Source organism: Protopterus annectens, chromosome 11.part0 (genome assembly GCF_019279795.1).
Source record: "Protopterus annectens isolate FY-2018-M chromosome 11.part0, PAN1.0, whole genome shotgun sequence".
NCBI lineage: Eukaryota > Metazoa > Chordata > Ceratodontiformes > Protopteridae > Protopterus > Protopterus annectens.
Genome location: NC_056745.1, coordinates 404219578 through 404241672, shown reverse-complemented (window position 1 = coordinate 404241672; position 22095 = coordinate 404219578). Strand labels below are relative to the sequence as shown.

General features: G+C 40.4%; 1 protein-coding gene across 3 annotated transcripts in view; it reads left to right on the top strand.

Annotated features, from left to right (window-relative positions):
- SCYL2 (SCY1 like pseudokinase 2) overlaps positions 1 to 22095 on the top strand; it is a 1725360-nt gene that overhangs the window by 526503 nt on the left and 1176762 nt on the right. For all 3 annotated transcript variants that reach the window (XM_044087896.1, XM_044087898.1, XM_044087897.1), the window contains exon 5: positions 48 to 197. In XM_044087896.1, the coding sequence (XP_043943831.1) occupies positions 48 to 197 (150 nt within the window). The remainder of the gene's footprint in view (positions 1 to 47; positions 198 to 22095) is intronic.

Below are 22095 nucleotides of genomic sequence, written 5' to 3'. Positions count from 1 at the left end.
TTATTTGTACCTTATGAAGATGAACATTTTGCGGTTCTATTTTACAGGTCGCTGAAGGCTTGAGTTTTCTTCACAGCAGTGTGAAAATGATCCATGGGAATCTGACTCCTGAAAACATTGTTTTGAATAAAAGTGGAACTTGGAAAATTATGGGCTTTGACTTCTGCATTCCTTCCACTAACCCATCTGATCAAGAGGTAACCTGAAAGAAGTCTTTTGCTGTACTTGCTAGGTTGTACTGCTATTTTTCTTATAATAATCCTTTTGTTAATGCAATTTGCATTTTGTGTTGAAGATTAAATTTAAAAATTAAAAGGTACTACTCTTACATGGTATTGTTTGCGTATTGATGCAGTTGTATTGGTTCCATCCTTGAAATGGGAATTTGTGGCTTGTTTAAAGATTCCAGTTGTGTTGATGGCTCCATAGCTGTTTGTACCCAACATCATCAGATTTTGTAGCATTCAAACTGGTGCATTATGTCCCTGATTTGAAGTATGGAATACCTTCATGTGCTTACAGCTTTGTCACACTATGGAGTACATCTTATTCATGCTGCATTGCTTCTGGAGTGTGAGCACTCTGTGCTTGCTGTTGCTTGAATGTGTTGACAGAGTTGACAGTGAAACACAGCATCAGAAATGTTGTGTTCACCATCTCCATATACTGCCAACAAGTACATTTGCATACATCAATATTTTTGTGTGGGAGATCAAGTACTGCACTTCTTGTAGAAAGTTCAATTCTGCCGTCCTGAGATGGTGAACCAAGCTTCTGGAAGCACATGTTAGACATGCAGTTGGTAAGGATGTAGTTAGAAAGGTCATCTTGCCAGACCGTCCTCTTTTTACCTGAACTGGACTGAAGTCATGGAAATTTCTGAGAAACAGCAACAGATAGGTAAGTCCACTGATAAGGACTTCTTCCAGAAGTAAGGATAGTAGTGGTCACCCTTTTCGATCTTCATGTAATAAGTCCAAGATTCTGTCACAGTATTCTCATCACAGTCATTACCATAGTAAGTGCTGGGCATTCTACATCCCAGTCAATGACAAGTTTGGTGTTTGGGGCTGCTGACAGTTGTTTGCTTTAGCGGGCATGATGAGATACTGACGCTTGAGCTGTTTTTTATATTTAGACAATTGAATTTTTTTTCTTGGACATTTGTAGCTGCTGTAGGTGCACATGTCATCCCTAGTCCTGATCTACACTTGTTAGCCACACACTTCAAGTCTGTCTGTGGTATACTTGACACATGTGTATTCTTGGTGTGTCTGTTCAATTTCATATGCACTGGAGATTAAAGTGGTAGATGTGGAACATAGTCTTATTCTGACCTGCAAAGACCTGCAGTTGTCCAAGAGGTGAGATTTGGAATGTCTCTGGGGATACCAGACACTGTCACTGTATTAATTTGAAATCTTTACCCATCTCTCTTGACCATCTGAGGCATGGAGCAAGCTTCCTTTTTTGATTACTTTTTTCACTTGGGCAGTGTTACAATCCCTGACACTTCTCAAGCATGGGGTTCAGTCTTCTTCACTCTTATCAGTATTCTAACTTAAGGTTGCAGCATCACTGTAAGGTAGGAAACCTCTTTTGCATTCAAGCAACTTGTCACCAGTTGGTATTCTTTCACAGTTCATATTCTTAGAATTGTATGAATCCCTCTAGATACCATCTAAATAAGGGGATAACAGTTCCGACGCATCATTTCAGCAGTTTGGAAGTACAAACTGCTCAAAGAGATTCTTGGAACGTTTGGAAGAGGAAAATATAATATGGCAAAGAATCATGGCAAGCAGGTGAATGCTAGGACTGTTGAAGATCTTGCAAAGTATGTAGTTATGGAAAAAGAAAGTTCTGTTTGCATCTATTCCTTTAGCCTCCCTCCACCCTCTGGCTGAAAGAGCTGAGGGTAGGTCTCAAAGTTGCAGACTTCTTTCTCTTCAAAAAAAAAAAAAAAAAAAAAAAAAAAGTGTGTTTGTGTGTGTGTATATATATATATATATATATATATATATATGTGTATATATATATATGTGTGTGTGTGTGTGTGTGTATGTATGTTCTATATATATATAAAAGATCAAAAGTCCAAATCCATTATCACCGAACATACTTTACCGAAAGCGCTTTTCACCGTAAAAGCGCTTATAGTAAAGTATGTTTAAAAAAAAAAAAACATTAAACCTGCTTCTATGCAGGGGGCCTTGCACCCGCCCATACCCCCCTACTTTAATATTCGCACTCCATGGTCGCACTACAGTGAGGAAAAGGGAATTTTCCCTTATCCGCACAACCGGCACAATAAGCATACTTATCCAAAAGTGCTGCTTCGGTGAACAGCACTTTTGGATAAGTATGCTTGTTGTGCCGGTCGTGCGGATAAGGGAAAAGCATTCTTATCCAAAAGTGCTGCTTCGGTGAACAGCACTTTCAGTTAAGTATGCTTGGTGATTTCTCCTTCGGTGGAGATTGCATTTGGGGAATCAGCATGGATCCCATGTGTAGATATATATATATATATATATATATATATATATATATATATATATATATATATATATATATATATATATATATAGATATGGGTCTATATTATTTCAACAGTTTAGGTTGTCAAATGCTCAATGATTAACACCTAAGCGTCGAATTTCAAAATCGCGAACGGTCATATAAGCAAATTCTTTCCTCGGGAAATAATTTGCTTGCCCGTTATTGGGGATATGCCCTTTCCCAAATGTAGAGCAATCTCAGAGTTTGGTATATTTAGTTGGGGGGGGTGTGGGGGGGCACAGCCCCCTACATCGGGAGTGTGGGGGCAAAGCCCCCCAGTACATTTAGGTTGAAAAGTTAATTTTATTTCCAGACAGCCTAGCAAATTCTTTCCTGAGGAAAGAATTCCCGTATATGGCCATTCTCGATTTTGAAACTTTGCTTAGGTGTTGATCATTAAGCATTCAACAACCTAAGCTGTCGAAGAAATAATATAGACCCTATCAATATATATCTAAATACAATCTAAAGTGTGTGTGTCTGTCTGTGTGCTGCAGGCCCTTTCCAATTATCAGAAAGACCAAGCATGGAAGACCCTGTCTGGATCTTAATTGTTTGAAGTAATTCATTTTATGTCTGAGGTTTTTAATGCAGTCTGTACTATCCCATGCAGAGTGGATATATTCCTTGGGTGTACAGGATTCTTAACCATGAGTCAAAATCAGAAAGTGTCATGGAGAGCTCTTGCGGTTCAGAGTAGGCAATTGTCATTCCCATTTAAATTCTTGGCATCTTTACAAACTATTAGTGGTTGTAGCTTTTCTGTGCAGACATCTTATTAAAAAAGCTACTGAACTAAGACAAAATCTAATTGCTTTTCAGTAGGGATGTGACATACTGAGAATGAAACTGTTTTCAGACAAATGTGACTCATTAGTCAAGGTTTAGTATTTCCAAAACTATTACTACTTGTCAGAGAGGAAATAAGTTATTAAAATGGTTAGGAATTTTCTGGACACCTAAAGGGCATCTGTTTGTATATTAACCTAGAAGGAAGTAAAATAATCAGGTCAACTAAACCAAGGGGAAGTTTATTGAAAGAGTGCTACCTGAATATTTGCTAGTACTGATCTGTATGAGGACATGCCTCTGACTATCTGCAAGTATTGTCTCCCTCTCATTCTAATGAAAACTGTGTCTGCTGCTTGATTCCTCTGTTAGTATGCTGTTGGAGTTTAAATAAGACTGTGAGTGGTGAGTGAACCGTGAAGAAACTCTTGCATGGACATTAAAAGAAAAAGAGAGTATGTAATTGTGCAAGGTTGTCAGTGAAGTTAGAAGTAGCCTCTTTCAGTTGCCTTTCATTTAGAGATTCATTGGCATAGAGGGATAAAGCCCTGACTTTGACCCAGTTGTTTGGAGTTCAACTAGCTGGTGCAGGCACCTGCTGGAATAAGAATTATGAAGGTTAGCCTGCTTTTTCCTTTCTGTAGCTGAGCATGTATTCTCAGGACACACACTGTGCAGCCGATTCCCTGCATTATGGTGCTGGGCCTACTGATCATCTCATGTGACATTGTGGCTTGCATCACATAGACTTTTTAGACAACTCCTTGGATGACAGCAAGCACAGGTGGGTAGTTAGGGCTAAGTAGACAAACCCCAGTCCTTCTCACAAGTGATGGTGCTTCTCCAGGTATGCTTGGCCCTTGTCTTCGGGGATGAATGTGCTATTAAGGGGGCTCTCATTCAAAGAGAATAAACAAGCCAGTAGAATGGCCAGCGATATATATGTCTCAGTTGTCAAAGAGGAGGACCGTAGCAAGAAAGAATGCTAAAACAAAAGACCTTTTAATTAGAGTCTGGTAATATGAACACAAGAGTAATCATTACAAGGCCTGATTAGAATGCATTCTAGAAGCTTCTAATACAGTTGCCCTTTTTTAGGAATGTTTCATTTCAGTTTGTGTATGTATGGCAATAAACTGGACTGCCATTCACACATTTTTTCCCCTAGAAATTGCAAACTTTCCAGGTACAAGGCAGCCATTGCCACTGCTTTTTTGCAGGGCTTAGGTGGTGGTCTACCAAATCCTTAGCCAGCTCAAGTGTTATGTTAGTACTTTCTCATATGTAATGATTTTTATGATGAATATACTACAGTTATGTGAGTACCCTTACCATATGTGTGGGTTTTAAACTAAGATTGCTCCTGCCATACAAGTTCCCTCCTTCCTTCTCCCTCTCTGCTTTACTTTGGCCGTGGGGGGATTCTTTCCTCCTCCTGCAACTCGAGGTATTTTTGAGGTGGGCCACGTTTGTCTTCTGCACTTGGTATATTGCAGAAGCATATTTCTTGGGGAGCAACTCTTGGTTGGTCATCAAAATGCATGCACACACATACACACGCGCATATATTTATGTATATGTACTGCATGTACATCTAGCATTATACCATATGCCCTGAAAATCCACCCCATGATATGTGAAAGGAGGGTGTGTCTTGGTAGGGGCATCTGCAAGCCATGGACGTCAAACCTGGTGGTGTGATGTCTGCTTGCAGCATAATCCCAAATGCAATTATTCATACTGTTACTTACTCAACAGTTATGAGTATATTCATATGAGGGAAGTTTCCTAGTACAGCAGCATCAGAAGTGCACGCCACAGGCTCTCACAGATGCTAGTAGGATCCATGTCTTTTACATATAGTTCAAAGAATTTGTGCATAATCGTTTACTTATAACCATCTTTCTGAATTAATGTCCATGGTCTTTGCACCCATTCTAATCCTTGGTACTATGATGCAGTTATAATCAGTACAGCCTTCATATTTATTTTATACGTTTGTTAGGCAGGTTGAAAAACTGGTACAAGACTCTCTTCAGCCACCATCGGGGCTGTGTAGGAGAAACAATGCCACTGCAATGCACTATAAATACCCATAGGGCAATCCCATACAGTTTCAGTTACAACATCATACATTTAAATATGCAGTGTAATAGTTTTAGATAATGTAGAACATAGCACGTTCTTGGTACACTACTAGAAGCAGTGACAACACTAGGTTAAATTGTTAGTGAATAAAAGGTTGAACAATCACATCAGTAGTATTGGTAACTTGTTTAGTGAGCAGTAGAAAACCAGCGACTCATTTATGCTGTAGTAGTACATGTACTTTAATGCCTTCAAGAGAAAGCTAAAATCTCCTTAAGGAAATCATTTCTTTCCGAAGCTGTTTAAACAGCTGGGGAAAGTTATGGAATGATTGTTTTCAAAGGAAGCTGTAGAGAATGGTGGTCAATAATATTTGAAGGAAGATGAACTCCTAAACATGTATGGTATTTCAAGCATTTGTAACTTATTCAGAAGAAGAATAGAGTGAAGCCTTTGTATGGAATACCTTTTAGTTAAGAAGTTCTGTCTGAGATAAGAAGCTGTTTGCTTTTTGTAGTGTATTGCAGTGGTATTCTCAATGGTTAGCCAGTTTAATTCTTCTTCTTTCGGCTGCTCCCATTAGGGGTCACCACAGCAGATTTAGCCAGTTTAATAAATTCTAAAATTCTGTTTTCTGTTTGCAGTACTACAGTGTCATGACTTGATAGTGATTTAATGATGGGTAAAGTGTACTCCATTCTGGCAATTTAATACATTAATAGTGATGGCCCTTCTATAACATATGCTTCAAACCGAAAAGATGTGCTGTAGGTAGCATGTAGTTTGCATCTGTTACTTTAAGCATGTTCTTGGAAAGAAATGGTTTCTTCCCTTGCAGTGGCTCTTCTGACCTCTGCTATAGCTGCCTGCTGTGGGAACCCTCTGGCTCACAGTGTGATTGCACACAACTATGCAAGCTTAATAGACCTGGACTTAATGTGTAGACTCCTAGTGCTCCCACTAGGTAGGTGTCACCCACATGGAGAACCAGAGCCACCTGCCTCCTCCCATGTGAAAAGACTGACAGCTCTGTCCCTTCCTCCCTTGTCAGCTGCTGCTGGCAGCCAAGCTGCTATTAGAATTAGGATCACCTGCTTTCTTCACCCTGCAAAATAAAGATAATTAACTGTTTACTGGAAAGGATCACCCAGACTCTGTAACAGCTTGTTGTGAGGGAAAGGTTGATTTGCTTTTTATTTCTTGTATTTGTATTACTTTTTTACCTTTTTCTATTTTATATACTGTGATTTATTTTCTTTACACTGTTTTACTTGTATTCTGCTTTTAACTGCATATAAAACTTGACAAGAGACCGCAGCTCTGTCTCTTGTGAGTCAGACAGACATTTGACAGAAAAATTTTCCCACCCTGTTACTGTTGTGTTCTTATACACCACTGTCTTTCTAACTGCCTACCCCTTATGTTAATTTGACCATATATGTCGTTTCCTGTCTGCTTTTACTGGCTGGTGTGAGTAGGCACAATATTATCATTTTGTGAAATCACTCCTCTTCAGCTGTTTAAATTTATTGGCCATCCTATTGTATTCCTTAGTACCAGAATACAAACGTGTCCACCCCCTTTGTCTGTCTTGCTCTTTTAAAAATAGCGGCTCTGCACTAAAACTTAACTTTTTAGACAGCTAAAACTTAAGTTACCCAGTTTCATATCTAACTGCTTAGTGCACACTGCAGTGTTTAGGATAAACCATTTTTTTTCATATTACTTTTAAGTATCTATTGCAAGACCACCAGTTATTGGAGAGGCCACATTTTGCCCCACAGTAGTCATCTTGGGATTAGTGCTTCTGATTTCTGCTGGTGAGAGAAGGAGTACAGTGACATTATTTCCTGGAGACTGCTAATCACCAGAAAACCTAATAACTGCTTTATAGGTGACAGCTTGGAATCTGTACTTGTATTCTGATCCTGGAGAAAGTAAGAACAGAGTGCATTGATTCCTTACTGTTTCTGGTTGGAGAGTGTGTCTGTGCTTAATGCACCTGATTAGTCTGGTTGCTATTTGAGGCATCTACCAGAAAAATGCTACAAGCCTACAGACTCTTGCATAATCTGGAATAAGACTGTGGATCACCAAACAGGCTGTGGCCTGCTTCTCTTAGGATTGGTGCAGACATTTTGCTTCTGATGACAGAAGAAGCAAAGGAGTATTGTATCCCAATAGAGTGAAGCTGTGGTGAGACCAGCATTAGTAGTAGCCAGGCAGTAGCCATTCATGCGTCTCCCCTCTTTTCATCATTCTTGACAAACTAATTCTTTATGTTCAGTAAGTATTGCTTGGTTTGTTTCTAACTTCAGAATATCTGCCTAAATACTTCATCCTTAAATTTTCAGGGTGTACGTATTTGTTTCCTCTCAAGTGTGTTTGGCAGTGCTGTGTACAGACTCAGACACCTTGAGTGACATTTTTCCTGTAAAAGCACAATTGAAATTTCCGTTCCATAATATCTAGTTGCACACAGGACAACTAGTTTGCAAGCACTGTCCACATGGTTGCAAACCTGATACTTCTGAGAGTGAATGATATTCTCACTCCAACTGTCTAATCAATAAAAAAGCGTCTGTTGCCACAGATATGAACTTATCTACTGTCTCCGTTACCAGCTTGGTGGATATGGGCATCTTGAGGCAATCCCTCATGTTTACTGACAACCAGTTAATTCTCGAACAAACTGATACAGTATGTAAGAGATGTATTTACACGTTGTCACTGGATGCAAAGCTCTCACACAAAAGTACTCCTAATGTCAATAAGGTCATCAGTAGTACACATGCTGCACCCATCACGCACAATTCAAAGCAGACATATTAGACCCACATAATACTGAGGCACTTGCATGTAACCTTCCTAAACCACAAAGACCTCCTAGACATAATACACATAAGAAATACCCTCAGCAGCACAAAATGCACTCTTTCAAAACAACACCTACATCAACACACAGAGCTACATCTCACGGAGCCTCTACTTTTAAGCCCGTAAGGCAAGTCGCCACACGATCCAACATTCTAGTCATTGGAGACTGCATTGTGAAGACCCACTGATGTCCTTCTTACCAGGCTGAGTAAGGAAAAAGTTAGTCAGTTGCTTATCAGGGGCTAGGATCTGCCACATTACACATGCCCTCAAGTCACTTAACCCCAATTTTCAATATTGACTCATTCATAGTCCATGTGGTAATAAATGATCTGAGACGTACTTCCCTAGACTATATGAAGAGAGACATCATAGAGCTATTGGAGTATGTGTCTCAAGCTGGTATTAGCCTGGCATTGAGCAGCATTTTACCTTCTCCAAGGATGATGCCACAATACGAACAAAATATGGTTGACTTTAATAATTAGCTTAGTTTCTGGTGTCATTCTAAGGGTGTGTAATATTTGTCAGCATGGAATGAGATGGTCAACAGACCACGCTTCTTTGCCAGGGATGGGCTGCACCTCCCCATGTAGGTTTTCGAATATTAGCTAAAACATTGTCCCATAGTATATATATCTATAACGGGTCTTGCCCACTACTTAATTTTGTGATTTTCTTAAGCAGTTAATGATCACTTTCTTCACCCTGCAAAATAAAGATAATTAACTGTTTATTACTCTTTACCAGTGCCATACCTACAACTTTATTTTCATCATTTACATACCAGATAGAGTTATTATATTCCAAATTAGTAATGAGAATATTCATTTGACTTCTTTACCAACCATTATATATGAAAATGTTTTAAACTTAGAAATGCGTTGGGTTTTAGAAGACAGTTTCACTCTGGTCCTAGGTGTTTCATTTGAATTACATTAACAGCTCATTGGGTGTTTTTGCATATTTCTGTAAAACTTGCATGCTGAGTTCAGCAGATGCTGTACCAATAATGTCTTTATGTTAAACTTTACTTTCTTAAATGTAAATGTTAATTCAGCCTTCATACACCAGCTGCCGTAAAATAATACCACGGTGTTCATCCTATGATCATTGCTGCAGTAGCTTTAGCTATATGGCTTGTATCCTGCATAGGATCTACAGCTAGCCAGCTTCCAAAGTTTAAGGGCACATTCTACATGCCCAAACCATTATCAGCCCAAGCAGAGCTAAAGAAAGCCAACTGTTTGTGCGCCAAGTGCTTCAGAGCTTTCCCGCTGCCCAAGAGTGTTCCTCTTTTGGGCTTTCAAGGATCGACTTTTGGCTAGCATTTTTTGTTGCTGTGCTGGTAAGTTCCCTTTTGGGGGAAAAGACTTCCACATTTACCTGAGAAACTTATTTTTCTGTTAAATTAATTAAATTTAGCTATAGGTTCATAGGAGATTACTAGGATAACGGCTCAAAAGCCCTTACAAACCTACCCAGTTTTACCCGCACTTAACCCAGTTTTCTGTCCCTAGAGGAAGATGGGTCAGCAAGTGGGGTTTTGACAGTTTTTACAGACTACCTCTGCCCACAGGAAGCATGGGTACCACCCCAGGAGTGAATTTGTGATTTTCCATCCATTGGTCCAAATTGCGCTTGAAGATGGTTAGAAAAGGGCTCTGCTTCATGTGAGTAGGAAGCTTTTTCCATAGGAGGGGCAATTTTTGGGACACATATCTGTCTCACCAGCACACTCAGTTCTTGCAAGAGATCAGGTTTAGATCTTTTGAGTGGGTAACCCTTGTGCCATTTAGTTTTGTGAATATGCAACATTGGGTTAGAGACTGCCTTTTAGGTCAGGCATAGATCACCTCTCCGTAATCAGTAGGAAACTAAATACAGTGATGAGGCTTTTAATCTGTCCGCATATGACATGTTGGTTATACTCTGTATTATTTTAGTGAGAAACTTCCGAGGATGCTTCAGTTGTTGCAGGTGCCAGGTGAGGTACATGCCAAAGGGTGCATTGTACTTGATTATTGGTCTGAGGGCCAAGTGCAGTGGTACTATGGTATCCTTAGATTTGGATGCCATGTCCTTATAAGCTGAGCAACATGGAAGAATTTCCTCATCACCGTGGACATATGGTGGTCAAAGTTCAGATTACTGTCAGAGTACCCAGATCTCCCACCACTGGGCCCCACTCTTAGGGGGGTGTTATCAATGTTGTAATTTGCAAGAGTATTTAATTTTCCAAAGGTTGTTATGCATTTCTTTGCATTTAGTTTGAGACTGTGGTTCAGGCATAAGTCTGCATCAGTCCTTTTTATAGGATATCGACATTGTGTGGGTAGTCAGTGATTGCATCCAACTTGCAGTCATCAGTAAACTTGGTCAGCCAAAGCCATCCACATTTGCCTTGATATCTGAAAAATGTATCCCAAACAGGGGGGTACCCAGCACTGAACCTTGTGATACTCTACTGTTGACTGGCCTCTTGCTGGATGTGGATTCCCCCACTGTAATAGCATATGTCCTATCTGTGAGCCATTTGGCTATCCTTGTGGTGATCCAGAGGTTTTTGCTCAATTTTGTACATTTTTCTATAATACCCCAGTGGGGTATTATGTCAGATGCATGGGCCAGGTTAGGGTAAGCAGTATGCACTGTCTTACCTCCATCCATGGCCTTGGTGATCTTAAAGAAGTCCACCCGATTGAACAGGCAGGACCTGCCCTTGACTAAGCTGATCTGGGTTGAGTCTAGATTCTGGAAGATTTCCTATGTTGTTTATCAGGTCCAAGGTTACCCTATCCATAGCCTTACATATGAGGGTAGTTTGACCTATGGGTCAGTAGTTTCTTGGGTCAATTGATGGTCACCCCTTGTGCAGAGGGGTGACTGTTGCTGTCCTCCCCTCTACTGGGACAAAGCTTCTTTAGAGACTGTGGTTAAGTAGATGTCAGAGTGGTCTGGTTGGTCATGTTTCAAGCTGTTTAATAGACATGCTGGGATTGTGTCAGAGCCCATTGATGCCATGTTACTAGCTTTAGAGAGCACAGTGATTACCTGTTTTGTTATAACAGGCAAAGGAATGGTAGGTGTATTTCATGAGGAGTGACCGGAGGTGATGAAGGGGTGAAATTTGAGCTGAGTTTATTGGCCATAAAGTTTGCTATTTCTAATGGCTGAGTATATGTAGTGCCATTACAGCCAACTCAGCACATTGTTGAGTGTTTCCCTTAATATTTCCGACATAACTTGTATTTAGATTTTGAGGACTTGACTAGTTCCTTGATTTGCCTATTGGGACTAATGTTGGATTTTCTTTCTCTGTTGTGCATCCTCCCACTTACTTCTAGATAGGAATTCCGTCCTTCTGTTGTATAATTTTGACAGGAGTCCACTAGGGAGACTTATTTTTCTGGCTATTCCTAGGTTTAGATTGGTCGGGTACTGCTGTTTCTATGCAGTTGTTTAAGTGGATGTACAAGGCATTTGTGTATACCTCTGCATAGGCATTCATGTTTTCTGGGTTAGAGGGAACTTTAAAATTACCTATGTATCACTTAATCAAAGGTGAGTAGCCTTGGAAAAATTCTTTAGAATTTTATGGTTTGATAGGGGTTCTACCATTACATTTATTTCAAAGGAGACCAGTTTATGTTCTGATCATACCAATGAGGACATTACTCTTGGGGGGGGGGGGGGGGGGCAGGGTGCAATTCTCCCATATGTTAGTGAGTCCTGTGTCAGGGATATTTGAGCCCCTGGTGGGAGTGCAGACTAGCTGATCCAGAGCATTTGCATGACAAAGTCCAGGAATCTCTAAGCCTGTATGTTAGTGGTCATGTAAATTTCCCATTTTATGGAGGGGTAGTTAAAATCACCCATGAGTAGTGTATTGAGCTGAATGGTATGTGATTCTAGTAACTTCTGGTATGTGGAGTGATTTTCATGGTTCATGGTTGGAGACCTGTAGCTAGTGATATGGTGGGGATTTTGCCCGTGGTCAGCTGGACATGGAGTGGCTCAAGCGAGTCATCCTGCTTAACCAGTCTTGCAGTGTGATTGTTTTTTATGTAAATGGAAACACGTCTTCCTTGTTTTTTTCCTTTTCAGAGGGTGGTCTGACTGCATGATAGGCATTGTAGTCTTGCACTGCTGAGGTGCTTACAGCAGCCCTGAACCTCGTCTATGTAACTGCACAGATGTCAGCATTCTCCACGATGAAGACAGCTTCCAGAGAGTGCAGTTTCTGGTTAATACTCCTAGCATTGAGTTCAGCTTGACATTGGAAGAATTTGTTACATTGGTATGTCTCTTGGTTTGGCACTGCCTAAAAATGACACAGTGGGGGGGTGAATAATGCCTTGGCTAGTATTCAAATTCTTAGCGGCAACAAGTGCAGTCCATCTTTTACAAGTATGTGTCATCCCAGGCTGACAAATACTGTATTCTCTTGAAGTGACACCAGTAGCTAAGTCAATTATTGAAGTCAGTCATTTTCTGTTTGTATTGTGAGATCATTCTTGGTGAGGGCAGAATATTGCTCACTGCAAGGCTCATACCAGCCTGCAACACTTATTCAGAGAAGTCCTTCATGTCTCTCTTCATGTAGTCCATGGAGGTACATCTTAGGTCCTTCACACCCACATGGACTATGACTGAGTCATACTGGTACTTGTGGTTGAGTAATCTGAGTGCATTTGTGGTCTGGTGAATTCTGGCCCTGAAAGGCAACTGATTGTAACCCTCTCTTTATCCAACCTGGTGAAGGGGTGCGTCCCTGTATCTCATGATGGAGTCTCCTATGACCAGGATGTTTGAATGTGTGGTGTTTCAACTTGGAGGATTGCTTGTGGATTGCTTTGTGTGTAGTGGTTGGTGTTGACTTTGCCTCATTTGTAAGTGGTGTCTGAGGGCAGCGTAAGAGAGGACTCTGATGTTTTGGCAAGTTAGTTGTGAGTACCATTACATATGTGGGTTTTTCTCAAGACCTTATTTAGTGAGTGAAATGATGTGCTTGTGCTGGCAACTTGTTTGTAATTTGATTTGTCAGTATGTGAGAATTGTCTCTTAGTTTTCGTAGTGTAACCACATCTGTTAAGTACTGTTTGTTTCAGGGTTAAGTGGTTGTCTATATACATGAGACAATTGCTACATTGCCTTAGGATGCCATTGTCCACTAGGCTGACCACAGAGATAGCAGGAAAGTGTCTGTACATGGTTTCAGTTTTTTTACTATGGGTTTAACTAGGGAGGGGAGAGGGTAGATTTAACTGGACTGGGAGCATAGCACATTGATGAAGAATGGGTGCTGTACTCTGTGAACTGCAGCTGTCCAACATGACATTGCTGCTCTACACACAACTCAGATGCTCCTAGAGCAGCAGGGGAACTGGGGAAGGTTGCAGAAAGTTATTTTAAGGGAATTTATTTACCTAAAAGTGTTTGCATCTCAACAGAGCACTGCTAATCACAAATATTGAGCGTATATTAAATCAGGAAAAACAAGTTTTACAACAGTAAGGCTTACAGTCTAATCAGGGAGCACGCTATAAGCTTTTACCCAGCAGCCCCCAACGCAGATAGGGTTGCTACAAAGCACTTATGGCACAAGAGTGCAGTCAGAAAACCCTCTTAATGTAGAAATGTGGATTTTAGAACTAAAAGCAGGTAAACCACACAATCTAGATGCTACAGTCTTGTAAAACTAAGTACTGCAGCAGCAGTGGAAACAGTTCAGCTTTGAAACTCTACTAAAGTGTGAGAAATGTTGACAAATAATGCAGGATTGTTATGAAATACAGTAAAAGTAATCAACAAATATGCAAAATGATACTTATTTTCATTATTTTAGCAGCAAATGGTGTTCGATCCAGTAGATCATCTATAACTGTCAGGGAAAGTAGGCAAACTAAAAGCAGCTCTGAGGAATTGTTACTGGACTGCCACTTTACTTTCCAGTGAAGTGTGACTTTTAAATTTTGGGGGGAAAAGTTGCAAATTTAATTTTTTCATTGTTAAACTTTTGTTAAAGTATTTTTTTGTGGCTGAGGTATGTGTTTTAGTGTTTTTTATTTTTTTCAAGGAGAAAACTACTCTTTTTATTACTTAACTATTTTTTCTGCCTGTTGCTGTCAGTCTTCACTTCCTTATTTCAGCCACAAAAAGAAAAACAAGTTTCCAGAAAGCATTTGCCACTTCAGCAGGCTGCAAATTTGACTCTGACATAGATGGGTTACTCTACTGTGGCCCTTTCTGATTCCTCAGACCATTCTTTTACCTTTGTTTTCTCTGATGTAGTCCCTTTAGCCATTGTGGACCTGGAGTTATACATGTCCTCTGTGGCTGTTTGGTGTAGTGCCCATGGCTGGCAATAGAAAACCACTCTTGCAAGTGTTGCAGGCAGGAGCAGGGAATGCCTGATGACATAGCGGTCTAGGAGTCAGTCTGCTTATATGGAATTTTGTATTAAAAGAAGTAGAATGATAACAATTTATCTTCCCCTGTCACTATTTAGACAGGAATGATTTATTTGGTTTAGCTCATTAAAGTTCAAGCTGTTGATCCTTCTGTTTTTGGAGTTTCTGGTATAGTTTCTGAAGATGTCCAGGATGTTGAATAGAAAAATGATTGTGCAGGTACAAGTTTTATTTTCTCTCCTCGGGTAACAGATTTGAGTTTGAAGAAAGTTTGTCTTCTGATAGTCCCTTAGATGGGTTTTCTTTTTCAGAAACCATATCAGAATGAATCAGTTGTTTCACTAGGAACATAATGATATTCCTCTGTCTTCAAAGAGATAGTATAATTTACTACATCCAGAATTTCTCGAACCTACTCCAGATGTTCTTCGTGTTTCACTGTTGCAGTCATTACATTTGGGTAATCTGCTTGCAGGTTGCCCTCAGTCGGCCTGATTAACAAAGTCTCGGGTCCTACGTCGGTTGCTGTCCCTTCTTCCATGACGTCAGGTCGTCAGGGGTATAAAACATGCAGCCAACGCCATTACATCAGTCTTTCTTGCTGTGCGGTGCCCAAAGAAGAAGCAGTTCGCAAGTGTCAGTCGGCAGACTCCTGAAATTTTCATTTTCGAGTTTCAGAACCGAAGTCTTCAACTAAAGCTAAGTACCCCGTTAGGAAAACTTTTTCTTGCTCCTTACCAATGTCAGTAAAAGTTAATAATTGCATTACTTGTGGAAAGCAAATACCTCATAAAGATTTTCATTCGTAATGTTTTCCTTGCCTAGGCCCTGACCACGACGTACCTTCCTGTCGGTTTTGTGCTTTATTTAATCAATGCACTATCCATCGTCTGTATATTTTCGTCTTTAAATATTTCGGTTCTCGGCTTAATTATCCAGAAATGTCGTCGGTTAGCCATCCGACTACCGGAATTTAAAAAAACCCACAAAGATAAAGACAGAGACAGGCCGCTGAGGTCCAAAACTGCCGGCGACGCTTCTCCTAAGCCAGTCGCCAGTTCGCCAGTACTCAATGAGGCGCTTTCGCAGCCCCTGATGATACCCGCTACTTTTGATGCACAGGCCTCTACTGAGACCCATTCGGAATCCGATATGCCGCGAGATGCTTCAACAAAGGAACCCGCGAATGTCTTTACCTTGGATGGGTCCGGAGCCGCTGTGCAGGCACCGGCTTCTGAGGGTGTATTCAGGCCTACGGACTTTCATATTAAACTGACACTTCCTTCTTTATTTAGGCCCAAATCACGATCCATTTCTAAAAAAAAATGACGCCCAGGCCACGTGCTCAGGCCTCTATGCCTAAAAAACAAATGACAAGAATGGCTGAAGATCTAATAACTCTATTCAGGGGTAGCCAGCCCCTCCCTCCTTCTAAGAGGCCTAGGACTAACATTGATTATGAATCTTTTGATCAGGATTCTGTTTCTGATTCTTCCGATTATCTGGATTTGCCCTTATCTACTTATGAAGTTTCTGATGCAGAGGACTCTCTTCCCTCTGCTTCCCCTCCTGAGGATTTTTCTTTTGGGGAAATCTTACATACTATAAGGGAGCAAAAAATAATCCTTGTTTTCCTGCCTCTCCTCTACTAGTTTAGACCAGTTTACAGGCATTGCTGTATTCTGGGCTGTGGTGTAGTTCCTGTGTAGTCCATTACCTTACTTGGATAGAAGGAAGTTTCTTTGCTCACCAGTGGGAGTGGGGAGCCTTGAGCAGCCTACCTGTCCCTGTAGGAAGTGACCTCAGCACAAGAGCTGTAGTAATTGGTTGTTTTGGACCATTTCTAGCTCTTTTGTAGTTCCCTGTTTAAAATCCGCCTCTGGGCGTTTTTTTCTGGCTATACTACTCAGACAAGCTCCTCGTGGTCCTAGCTACAGAGAACTCAGAAAAGTGACTACTTTCTGGATTTAAGTATCTTTGCTGTTTTGTTTACTTGGAATAGCTTCTCTAGCTTACCCTAAACGAGCTTAAACTGTTTTTTTTAGCTGTTTGCTGCATTATTTTAAAATCTGCACTTAAAGTTACTTTTTAGTCGAATTTGATCGAAAATTTGTTTGTTTGTTTAATTTAACTGTTGAGGCTGCCCACTAAAGTGTGCTAGCCTGTGTAAATGATTTATCACTGTTTCTGCATTTTCTGTGTGTTTCTATCAAAAAAACAAAAAAATAATCCTTGTTTTTCCGCCTCTCCTCTACTAGTTTAGACCAGTTTACAGGCATTGCTGTATTCTGGGCTGTGGTGTAGTTCATGTGTTGTCCATTACCTTACTTGGATAGAAGGAAGTTTCTTTGCTCACCAGTGGGAGTGGGGAGCCTTGAGCAGCCTACCTGTCCCTGTAGGAAGTGACCTCAGCACAAGAGCTGTAGTAATTGGTTGTTTTGGACCATTTCTAGCTCTTTTGTAGTTCCCTGTTTAAAATCCGCCTCTGGGCGTTTTTGCACGGTTGTGCGCATAGCGGTTAAACCTTCTGGCTCCGCCAAGTCTGCTCTTCAAATTTTCCCTTAAGGAAGCTCTACTCTTAGTATAATCAGACTACTCGCTATATTATAAGCCTAGCACTTGTTCTCAAAACTTCTCTACTAAGTAAGCACTACATCCACCTACCACCCCTGTGAATATCCAATTCCCTTAAAGGCACAGCACTCCCTTATACTGTTCTAGCATGTCGAGTGGTAGATTACTGGCGTCCTCTCCAGTTCAGCTGGTTAATCTGGGTATCTTGAGACAATGCTACAATTGTCTCGTGTACACAGACAACCCTCTCCTCCTCCTCCCAACAAACACAAATACATGCGAAAGATGCAACTATATAGCCAAACTGGAGGCTGAACTCTCTCAACTCAGGGCTGGCATGACCAGAAAGGAGGAGATGGTAACCACACACACAACAAACCCAGTCCCACATAGACCTACCACAACTGTAAACCAAACACATAAAAACACAAAGACATACTCGGAGGCTGTAATAAAAAAACTTACCAAAACAACAGAGGCTCCCAAAGCAGACATCCGAAAATCCACCACCTCAAAACAAAACACATGCAACACATACTTCAATAAATCAGTGTGTCAACCAATCACAGCCCTTAAGGCCAAACACCATGCCTGATACACTAGTAATAGGTGACTCTATAGTCAGACACACTGATGTCCCGCTTACCAGGCTGAACAAGGAGAGGGTGACTTTGAGCTGCCTATTCGGAGCTAGGATCCGCCACATAACACACGCACTCAGGTCACTCCAAAGCAAGTACAAATATGACTCCGTCATTGTCCATGCTGTTGTGAATGACCTGAGACGTACCTCCCTGGACTACATGAAAAGAGACATAGAGGAGCTCTCTGATTATGTAGCCCAAGCTGGTATGACCCTGACCCCGAGCAGCATCTTGCCCTCACCAAAAATGATGCCACAATACAAAGACAAGATGATCAGCTTTAATAATTGGCTCAAATACTGGTGTCATTCTAAGGGGATCCAATGTCTGTCTGCCTGGGATGACATGTTGGACAAGCCACGCTGCTTCGCAAGGGACGGCTTGCACCTGTCACCACTGGGCTTCCGGATATTGGCTAAGGCTCTTGCCACCCCCATAGTGCCTTTTTTAGGCAAGGCTCAAAAGACAAACCCACCTCCTTAGAAAACAAAAATGGAAAAAAGCTAAGGGTAATGCTGCTCAATGCCAGAAGTCTAAATCTCAAGATGCAGGCACTCGATGCACTCCTCAGTATGGAGAACATCGACGTCTGTGCAGTAACTGAAACCTGGTTCAAGGCTCCTGAGAGCACCCCAGCGCTACCAGGCTATACCTCGTATCATGCTTTTCGGGCCCCAAAACCCGGGCCAAACCACAAAGGGAGGGGGAGTATCCATATTCATCAAGGACACCCACACCTCCAGGTTAGTAGCAACACATGAAGCATCAGAGACCATACAGGCGCAACTAACCATAGGCAAAACTGCTATACAACTGGTAGCATGTTACAGACCACCCTCCCAATCTCAGGAGCCCCACTCAGTCTTGCTGAAGACATTGGAGGATATGAATGTATCACAAAATACCATCATACTGGGAGACTTCAACTACCCAAACATAGATTGGGTACATTATTCTAGCCCTAACACCCTAGCCCAAAGGTTCCTGGAATTCATAAATTCAAATGCACTGGAACAACTAGTCACCTCTCCCACTAGGGGAGATAATATACTAGACCTGATCATCACAAACATGGGGACAAAATGCTCCACACCAGAGGTATACCCCTCAGTAGTGAGATCTGACCACAAACTAATCACCCTGGATATACATATCCCACCTCCACCCCCAGCACAAAAGACCACTGTGAAAAACTTCTCAAAAGCAGACTTCACTCTTCTTAAGACTGAGATGGTATCCTTTAAGCCCACTGGGCCAGTGGATACCACATCCCACAATGCCAAATCCTTCACAAATGCTTTCTATGGACATCTCCAAGAATGCATGGATCATGCAATCCCAAATAAATCCAAGTCCCTCTCCACCAAAGGCAAGCGTCCTGTCTGGTGGACCTTAGCCATTAACAAATTGTATAACAAAAGAAGGAAGCTACTGCACGACAGAGCAAAATCCCATAAAGGGAAGACATCTCTGATCAACATTAGCAGAAAACTACGTTCTCTCATAAAACATCCAAGGCCAACTTTGAGAGAAAAATCGCTAAGGACACTAAAGATAACCACAAAGCCTTCTTCAGCTATGTTAGAAACCTGGGCAGAAACCCTCAGATATGCTCAGAGTTAGTTCACAACAACAAAAAATACACTGAACCCACAGATATTGCCAACATTCTGGCTGATAGGTTCAGTGCAAATTTCTCCCCTCCCTCACCCCCAAAAGAAGAAATACTTATCTCAGCTGAATGTAATTCCCCTGTCATCTCAGATGTCCAAGTGAAAACCGCCCTCAACAAAGCTAAAAACACAGCATCAATGTCAAAAACAAAATCAACACAATCAAAAATAGGCAAAAAAACTGTACTTGTTTTTATATTTTGAATATCAGGAAACTTTTGAGTCAATATTTACTGGTATTTATTAGATTTAGAAATATTTATCTCAGTTTGAAAGTATTTTATTTAAAGAAATAGAATCTAGGAATTATGATATATGAATTAGTATTTGTATGTATTTGTTATATTATATTTGTAGTATGGTGTTGGTTTCTTTATACATTCTCTATATATTTTTATTTTTTACTATATAAGAATATTTCTACTTATATTGAATGATTTGAGTCTTTTTTAATATTTAATTGTTTTCAAATGTATAAGGTCAATTTAGTTGTAATAATTGTAGTTAATTGTTTAATTATCTGATTAAGACTGTAACTACATAAGCTGTAGCCACTGTGTTTCTGTTTGTCTGAAGAAGTGCGGAGATTTTCTGCACGAAAGCGCTCACGCAGTAAAGCAGTTTTTATTAACATTTCATTTGACTACAGTTGGTGCCGTTATTTTTCTTTTTTTGTAGTTTTGTTTGTTCAGTTTTGAGTTTATGGCTAACCATAGCGGAATCCAACCATCGCAGTCATTGAGTACGTTTTTAACCAACACCGAAGCTGGTTTGCCTCACAACGAAGATAGCAGTATGGAAGGCAATCTTACAGCTTTAATTCAACGCCTCACCCAGCGTGTTGATGACTTGGCGTCACAATTCAACACTCGGTTTCCTGATACAACACCGGCAGTTCGACCGAGAACAGGGGTTAGTTTTTTACAAACCCCACTTGTTTTGAGATCTGCATCTGATACTAACACTGTCGAACAACTAAATACATCTAACAACTCTAACGATAATATTCCTAATGGACAACCTCAAAGGAATGAGTCTATTGTTAACGTAGCTAATACTTCGGCAAATACGAGAAGTAATTTGCCTGCTTACAAAGCTCCTTCTCTTATGGAATTTATCAAAGCTCCAGATAATATTTTTGGTAATAATAACATTCCCACTGATAATGTTGATCAGAACAATCTTAATAACAGCAACAATATTGTTTCGAGGTTAAAGGAATTTGACTCAACTCTGCTAAAATATAAAAAATTGCAAGCAGAAACCATTTATTTTCGGGAATGTATTAGTCAGAACATTGTGCCGAAAGGACTAAGACAGTGGAAATATCCTTCTGGAGTCATTAAAGACTCCATTTTCCACAAACAGCTCATACAATTTTTTAACCAGCAAGGTCTTAACTTTTTGGAATTACTTATTGGGGCTTACAACAACCAAATGATTGATCTAAAAACCCAATTAGAGATCCTGGAAAAGGAAATTAAAGATGACAATGAGTTTATTCATTATGAATATGACTTTGGGCGCATATTCATTACCATTAACTCTTTGTTACATAAGATCAATGAAACCAAAAAACGTAAACTAAATAGAGACAAATTAGCCTATAATAAAAACATGGCATATCCGGATCCCCCTCTCTTATACAGTGCAATGGTACAATCTCAGACAACTTCCCGTTCAAATACACACCACGGCTTTAATGGCAACAATGACCAGAGCTCAGATTTTGATTTAGAGGAGTTTCCTCCGCTCTTAATGGATTCAGAGCTTGAGAATGGAGAGCCTAATCCAGGTCCAAGAAGAAGCGAAAGAATTAACGAAAAACAACAACAACGAAGCCGGAATGAGGGCGACAGAAGTACGTCTAACCAGTCTTCGGGTTTTCAGCAACAACGGAACTATCGGAACTCGAATTCATTCAAAAACAACAAGAAATCCCAGAACAAGAAATTTTACAATCGCCGCAAGAAATGACGAACTTTTTGCATGGTATGCCTGTAATTATTTACAACATTGGTAGAGACTTTAAAGTTTATAATTATACCACCTACGTACCTGAACAGGAACTCATTGAATTGTTAGCTAAAGGTTTCAATTTTGCTTTGCCTAGTAACCTTAATTTACCACGTATTTTATGTGATTTGAAGTTATACACCCGTAAATTAAACTTAAACACTATGTTTAGAGGCAATGCTGACATCTTGAATGATGAAAGGGTTCCTAGTACTTATAATCCTCCATTAAACACACACATTGCAGCATTTGAAAAAGTTTCTGAAATGCATTTTAGAGGATTGTTTAACAAATGTAATAATGTACAAGACAATAATATGTATTACAGGAACTTGATACAAACAGTGAGAAGCCATCAGATAAGGGTAATGAAACCAGACAAGGGCGGGGGGGCAGTCTTAATGTATGATACAGATTACAATGGACATATGCAAGCTATACTAGCCAGTGAGGACTATGAAG